Below are 8003 nucleotides of genomic sequence, written 5' to 3'. Positions count from 1 at the left end.
GTGTATTTCTGTATTTCTTCTGTGAAGAAGTGTCTGTTTATTCCTTCTCCCCATTTTGTGATGGGGTTAAGTTCTTGTTAAGTTTTGTCAGTACCTTGTATATCGTAGGCTGGTCCTTCTAGCCCTCATCTCTATTGTCTCTGGCATTATTATCGATCTGTTTTATTTTTCTTAAATCCCACAAATGTGAAACTATTCTGTGTCTATCTCTCTCCCTCTGACTTACTTCATTTAGCATAATAGTTTGTTATACCCTTATCTGATGGGTATAGGGTGACTAGTTTCTCCCATTTTCTGGGTGGTCTTTGTACCCTTGTCACTATTTCCTTTGAGGTACAGAAGCTTCTCAGTTTAGTGTAGTTCCATATGTTTATCTCTGCTTCCACTTGCTTGAATAATGATGTTTCCTCCTTGAAGATGCATTTAGTCTCAATGCCATGGAGTGGTTTACCTACATGTTGTTCTATATATCTTATGTTTCCAGGTCTAATATCAAGGTCTTTAATCCATTTCATTTGACCTATGTGTATGATGTTGATGAAGGTCTAAGTTCACTTTTTTTGCATGTGCCTGACATATGTGGCTGAGAGTTGTTCCAACACCACCTGGTGAAGAGTTTCCTTGCACCATTTTGTGTTTTCACTCTTTTATAAAATATTAATTGACTGTATATCTGGGGAACTTTCTCTGTATACTTCGTTCCATTCTGTTGATCTGAGGGTCTGTCTTTATTTCAGTACCATGGTGTTTTAGTGAATATTGCTTTGTAATACAATTTAAAGTTGAGAAAAGTGATGCCTCCCATCTCCTTTTTCTAAGGGTTGTTTTAGCTATTCACAGGCATTTGTTTTTCTAAATAAATTTCAGGATCCACTTTGAAGAATGTTATGGGTATCCTTAGATGGAGTGTATTAAGTCTGTACAATGCTTTGGGGGAGGATTGTCATTTTAATGCTGTTAATCCTTCCAATCCATGAACAGGTGTCTCCATTTTCTTGTGTCCTCTTTTATTTCTTGAACAGTGTTTTGCAGTTATTTTTGTATAGGTCCTTTGCCTCTTTAGTTGACTCCAAGATATTTGAGTTTCTGTGGCACTATTGTAAATGGAATTTTTTTTCTTTAATGTCCATCTCTTTATTAGTATTTGTATATAAGAAGGCAATTGATTTTTGCATGTTAATTTTGTAGCCTACCACTTTTGCTATATTGATCTATTTTTTCTAGAAGCTGATATTTTTAAGTTGTGATTCACAAACAATAAAATATATTTAGTAATTGTTAGAAGGTAGAAAAACTAGCATTTCACCTGATAATATCATAGAATAAATTATTCTAAGGTAATAACATGGATGATATAATTTATGTATAATGATGCATAACTTAGTATTACTTATGAGTAAAAAATAGAAATGCTTAAGTACTTAATGATCAAAATTGAAAAATCATGGCAATTTTTTAAGAATACAATGCTACATCACAATTTAAATCCTGCTACACCACAATGTAAATCCTGATTTATTAATATCTAAGGATATACAAAAAACCCTATATTTTTGGTTGAATAGGTCAAATCACAAAGCAGTGTATTCAGAATAATATGCAGCTTCATTTTTAAAATTAGGAAATCTGTCAAATTGGGAAGAGGTATATACTAAAGTATTAAGTGATTATGTTCTTCTAATTTTGCCTTTTTTGAATTCTTGAAACACGTTTGCCTGTTTCTATAATGATCAGGGTTTTTTGTTTGTTTGTTTGTTTGTTTTTTTGGTTTTTGGGCCACACCCGGTAACGCTCAGGGGTTACTCCTGGCTATGTGCTCAGAAGTTGCTCCTGGCTTGGGGGACCATATGGGACACCGGGGGATCGAACCGCGGTCCGTCCAAGGCTAGCACAGGCAAGGCAGGCACCTTACCTTTAGCGCCACCACCCGGCCCCGATCAGAGTTTTTTAATGCTCATCAGGAAATTGATTTTAAAATACTTCCTAATCAGAAGTGGAGTAAATATTTCCACCTTCCTTTGTTGTTGTATTATTGGTATTAAAGCAGTGTCTGTGCTTACACACTTGTGATGCTTGCTCACTCTACAAGGGATGACACTTATTATTGTGCTGAAATCACACAGCAGAGGACTCAGATTTGTTGAGGTGAGATTGTGTCAAGGATGAGGGAAGTATGTGATCTTCCACCAAGTCATACCCCAAGCTCCTAAATTTTACTTCTTAAGGGAACTGAAATACAGAGCTAAATTTCATGGTGAATCTGTGATTGAGGCACAAGAGAAATGTAGGAACTTTCTCTTTGGATTCAGGATCTTCACTAGTCAAAGACACCAACCAAGCAGGAAAGACTAATGCTGTATGACTTGCATTGATTTGCTGAAAGGTTTATTCTTGGTCCTTGAAAAATTATTAAGTATCAATGCCATCTAAAGATGTAAATAAAATGTAAAATGAATGAACAGTGGATGAATGTTTACCTCAGCGTGGGACTGCTCTTCTCCTTTATTAAAACTAAAGTCTTTGGTGCCAGGAAATCATCTCTTTTGCTTTGTGTGATAAGGTGCAGAACCAGAAAATGTCCATTTAAATTAAGTGATGGTGGGAAGAAAGGTTCACTCATTTTTTTTTATTTCTTGAATCATGAAATAAATTATACAGGAAGTACCACAGAAAGATTTCATTTATATTTGATTAGTGAATTCAAAAAAAAAGAAGGAGGAGGACACTTGGTGTGTGTGTGTGTGTGTGTGTGTGTGTGTGTGTGCGTGCGTGTGTGTGTGTGTGTGTGTGTGTGTGTGTGTGTGTGTGTGTAAGAGAGAGAGAGAGACACACCCTGGGTTTGATCTCCAGTACCATCAATTAATATTATTACCTGTCATTCTTCTCTAAAACTTAAAAAAAGAGAAAGACTCCTTTCATGGCTTGTGCCATTGAGTTGTTGGACTTGAGTGTCTGGATCTTGAGGGACACGGCCTGGATATTAGCCCGCATCAGCACAAACTTGCGAACGTAACAGCGGGTGCGAACCAGGTCTTTGGCCATAATACGGACGGCATCCATCTGGCCCTGCTTGGCCATCTTCTTGATGTCGGCGATGATCTTCTTCTCCTGCGTCTCCAGCTTCTGGCGCTCGCGGTCCAGCTCGCGCATGGCGCGGTTGAGCGCGCGCTGGTTCTGCCGCAGCAGCTCCTCGGGGGTCTTGCGGCGCCCGAACAGCAGGTCCATGGCGGCTGCGGGGGCCGGAGCTGCGATGCCATGGGCACCATGAACAGGCAGCTAAAGCTACCCCAGATCCAGAAGATCATGATGGAGTTTGAACGGCAAGCAGAGATCATGGACATGAAAGAGGAAATGATGAACGATGCTATTGATGACGCCATGGGTGATGAAGATGATGAAGAGGAGAGTGATGCTGTGGTGTCCCAAGTACTGGATGAGCTGGGATTGAGTTTGACAGATGAGTTATCAAACCTCCCGTCCACTGGTGGCTCACTCAGTGTGGCCGCAGGTGGGAAAAAAGCAGAAGCTGCAACCTCTGCCCTGGTAGATGCTGACGCAGACCTGGAGGAAAGGCTCAAGAACCTGCGAAGGGACTAACAGTCCAAACCCCAGGGACCGGTAGAAGTACCAACATTTTCATTGTATAACCCTCTGATAATAAAAAAATTTTAAGAGTTAAAAAAAAAAAAGAGAAAGAAATTAAAAATGAATCTATGCATATCATCAACGGATTGAAGATCAGAACTACCTTCCCAGTTTCACTAAATCCAGATGTTTCTCAATGATGACACAAATAGACACAAACTATAGAACCATGGAAGCAGAAAGGTTTCACTCTCTGTCTCATCCAATTACTATCTTCTATAGTTCAGGAGACAGATGCCCTTAGAGGTGAAGAGGCTTGTGCAAGATCACACAATAATTTAACAGCAATCAACATGAGTAGAGTATCCTAGTCTTCTGACTTTCAGACCATTTGTATTTCACAACATACTTTTTCCACAAGCATATCTCATTTGCTCTGTTTCATTGATGTCTTCACTGACCATCACAAATAAGCACAATAACAGTTATTGTAAAGAATCTGTTCTCCAAAGATAGGTTCTGGAGCAATTTTTTTCCTCACTGTTGTATCATTTTCCCTCCATGCATTATAAAACATCTTTTAAGAGTTCATTCTAAAAGACTGAAAGATCATTTTCTAGCAAAGCCTATATATATATAACTTACATAATATTTTTATTGAAAGGCAGAAACTCAAGCTACAACCCATAGATTTTTACAGTTACAAAATGTTCATAAAATGCTATTGTTAGAAACAGATGTTACAAATCATAAATATGCAGTATATAAAAATAAGATACAATCAAATAATAAGTTAGTCACATCTTAAAAATATAGTGATGTTTAAGGTGGCAGGCAGATATAAAAATAAATTATGACTAAGAATATCTAGCATTTATTTGTTAAAGAATATAAGTTGTGCTCGCTTCAGCAGCATATATACTAAAATTGGAACGATACAGAGATTAGCATGGCCCCTGCGCAAGGATGACACGCAAATTCGTGAAACGTTCCATATTTTTTAGAGAAAAAAATAAGATAAGTTAGCATTTGTTGGTTACCTCAATTCTGTGGTCAGGTCTAAGAATATTTTTGTATTAGTGCAGATCAAGCTTTTAACAAAGAAGAGAAATAAGACTAGGGAAGTGGGAGCCTGAAGCCCCTGAGAATTTTGAAAGTCTGGCCTGCAACTCATTTTGGGCTCTCCTTTATATATATATATATACATATATATATGTATATATATATACATATATATATATATGTCTGAAGGATACATCAGATTTAAATGCATTTATAATAGAACTCACATTTTGGATTTTTAGAGCTATTTTGTAAAAATATATGGGATCATCTACCTTGAAGAGATTGTTAGTATAGTAAAATCATTATGTGAAGAAAAATATTTAAGTTGAGGGTTGAATGATGGAACCACCTGGGAAGAAAGAAGGAGAACATCAAGAATCTTTGTTTTGTTTGGGGCAACACCCGGTGGTGCTCAGGACTTACTCCTGACTCCGTGCTAAGAGATCACTCAAGGAGGGTTTAGGGGACCCTATGAATTGTGGAGAATCAAATCTGGATTTGCTGTGTGCATGGCAAGAGTCTTAATGTAAATGTCACTCTGTTTCCATTAAGAACCTTTATTTACATTTTGTTCCCTCTAAGACTTCAACATGGAGGTCATAAATAAACTCAAGTAAAGTTGTAGTGATTGTAAGAATAAAAAAGGGAAGTTGTAAGAATGAGCATAAAGGTCGGTCTGGTTGGAAATGAGATGGGACTTGAACGTTGTTGTGGATAGTGTGAGTATCCACCATAAATATGATACCACCATAAATATGGCACATATAGATCTGTAAAGCTCTACTTCAGAGTATTGTTAAATAATAACAATTTTTAAAATGAAGTCTTAGGAACCAAACAGACGCAAACAAAGCAGATAATGACATTTTGCAAAGTTGTTTTGAGGATTAGCCCCATAAGCAATACACTTGTGACAACTAAATTATACTTGTTACAAACTATATACATACAACAAGTGTATATACAACTAAGTGTATATAGTATGTCTTCAATAAGGAAAAGTAAGTATTTTCCTTCAAATTATTTTTATTGATGCAATTGTTCTTATTCAAAGGACTAACTTTTCCATTGGAAGACCACTATAGGCTGAAAATGTAACAACTGATAGATTATAAAAGTTTGTTGAATCCATTTTTTCCTGAGTGTTCCTAAATGTAGAGAAAAAAGTGTAGAATTCATTTAAAATTCAGATTCAGATGTAGAAGATATGCTGCTCTATCCACTACTATTAAAATTGTTTTAACTCTGAAATAAGTAAAAACAATTACCAAGAACTGTATTGAATTTCTGTTTAAATAAAGATAAGCTCAACTACTGAATCATAATTACTCTGTCCTTTGTGTCATTTCCCTAATGCCCTGAAAATAATGGTTTGTTGTTGCACTGGTGAATTTTTCAGGGGAAGAGAGATATGGTGGATAAAGTAATATGTAACCCTTTAGGGGTTCCTTTCACTGCCACACACAACCATATTCTTTACTTCTGTATATTTTTTCCTGGAATATATGTTTAAAACAGTAAGAAACCGATTCATAGTCTATAATTTGAGAATTGAAAAGAGCGTTTTTTTTTTTCCCTTTTTAGCAATTATACTTTAATTTGTGAGGAAGAGGTCAAAAAAGGTTAAGGACGAATGGTCAAACGGGAGTGATTTTTTTTTCTGCAATGGAATCGATCTATCCTCCCTTTTTCTGTTTTAAAAAAAACTCTCTAAAGGAAACAAGAAAAAATGGTTTATAAGAATAGTCCCAAGAAACCATGATGGAAAATTAAAAAAAAAAAAAAAGCCTTTCTGCTGCAATTCTTAGAAGTAAACAAAAATGAAAAACCTGGAAACTGTGGTAAATGGAATATGAGAGAGTAAGCCACACAAGTATGAAATTTTAGTACTCAACTATAAAAATAGAAGAGGAAAGCGACTTTATTATTTATTGTTTTTTTTGTTTGTTTGTTGTTGTTGTTGTTTTAGAACACACACAGGACAGGGGAGATAGCACAGAGGCTAAGGAAGGTCCTTTCATTGCATAGGTCCAACCCGGGACCCATCCAGGCATTGCATACAGTCCCCTAAGCATCACCAGGAGTGATCCTTGAGCACAGAGCCAGGAGTAAGCCCTGAGCACCACCGTAGGGCCCCCAAACCAAAATAAACATATAATTGAACACACACAATGAATGATCCAAGTGGAAGCCACGAACATTGTGTCGCCCTTTAAGGAATCCTTTTTCCTTTCTCTCTTTTCTTGCAGATGTTTCCAAGTTCTAAATCTGCCTCCTTCTAGTTTGAAAATGGAATCAAAGGCTGGGAACATCCATTGCTTACTTAGATAGGCCAAGGCCGATAAGGTGCCCCAGCAGAGCAAGCCTTCCTGAACTCCTTCCCCTGCTCAACTCTTAATCCTCTGCGATCTGATCACTGATTTTATATTTCCAAGCAATTATTTTTTTGGCCCGGGCCCGCGATCCACAGGTGCGGGTGACTGACAGCGCACTGCTGGGCTCCATCTGTCGGCGGCTGATAGCGGCCCCCCGGGGCTCGCGAGTCCGCCTGCGCGCAGAACAATCTGCCGGCAGCATAATCTGTTTGCAGGCCGGCAGGAAAAGCACCCCAAGCTCGCATTGTTATTCAGCAGGAACCACCGGCTACAAACTGCGCATTTAGGACCTCAGCGGGGAGGCCTGGGTAGGAGGGTGAGCATCTCGAAGGGCACTACGGTTTCTCCAGTCCATGCTATTTTTCCCTATTGGGGAGGGAAAAAAAAAATACAACCAGCCCTGGGAAATGGAATTTTGTGACATGTAGGACAATTTGTAATTCCGAATATTCTTGGTGCAGACAGAGACAAGAGTGAGGCAGAGACAAAGAAACAATTATTTCTATTTTTTCTTTTTTTTTTCTTTTGCCTTTTTTTGGGGGGGCACACCCGGTGACGCCCAGGGGTTACTCCTGGCCTATGCGCTCAGAAATCGCTCCTGGCTTGGGGGACCATATGGGATGGCGCAGGATCAAACTGTGGTCTGTTCTAGGTTAGGCATACAGGGCAGATGCCCTACTTGCACCATCGTTCCAGTCCCTCTATTTTTCCCTTCCTTCCTTCCTTCCTTCCTTCCTTCCTTCCTTCCTTCCTTCCTTCCTTCCTTCCTTCCTTCCTTCCTTCCTTCCTTCCTTCCTTCCTTCCTTCCTTCCTTCCTTCCTTCCTTCCTTCCTTCCTTCCTTCCTTCCTTCCCTCCTCCCTCCCTGCCTCCCTCCCTCCCTCCCTCTTTCCTCCTTCCTTCCTTCCTTCCTCCCTCCCTGCCTCCCTCCCTCTCTCCTTCTTTCCTCCTTCCTTCCTTCCTTCCTTCCTTCCTTCCTT

General features: G+C 38.8%; 1 protein-coding gene and 1 non-coding gene across 2 annotated transcripts; both read left to right on the top strand.

Moving 5' to 3' along the window:
• The first annotated feature begins 3254 nt into the window (after positions 1-3254).
• On the top strand, positions 3255-3612 carry LOC126014509 (charged multivesicular body protein 2a-like). Its single transcript, XM_049777834.1, has one exon. It carries the CDS (start codon positions 3256-3258, stop codon positions 3595-3597), a length of 342 nt encoding a protein of 113 aa, XP_049633791.1. The 5' UTR covers position 3255; the 3' UTR covers positions 3598-3612.
• An 870-nt stretch (positions 3613-4482) lies between these two features.
• Positions 4483-4586, top strand: LOC126015181 (U6 spliceosomal RNA). Its single transcript, XR_007498072.1, has one exon. It is a non-coding gene; the product is annotated as a U6 spliceosomal RNA (small nuclear RNA).
• The last annotated feature ends 3417 nt before the right edge of the window (positions 4587-8003 follow it).

The sequence above is a fragment of the Suncus etruscus genome, chromosome 7, assembly GCF_024139225.1.
Source record: "Suncus etruscus isolate mSunEtr1 chromosome 7, mSunEtr1.pri.cur, whole genome shotgun sequence".
Classification (NCBI taxonomy): domain Eukaryota; kingdom Metazoa; phylum Chordata; class Mammalia; order Eulipotyphla; family Soricidae; genus Suncus; species Suncus etruscus.
This window is presented reverse-complemented; position numbering and strand designations above follow the sequence as displayed.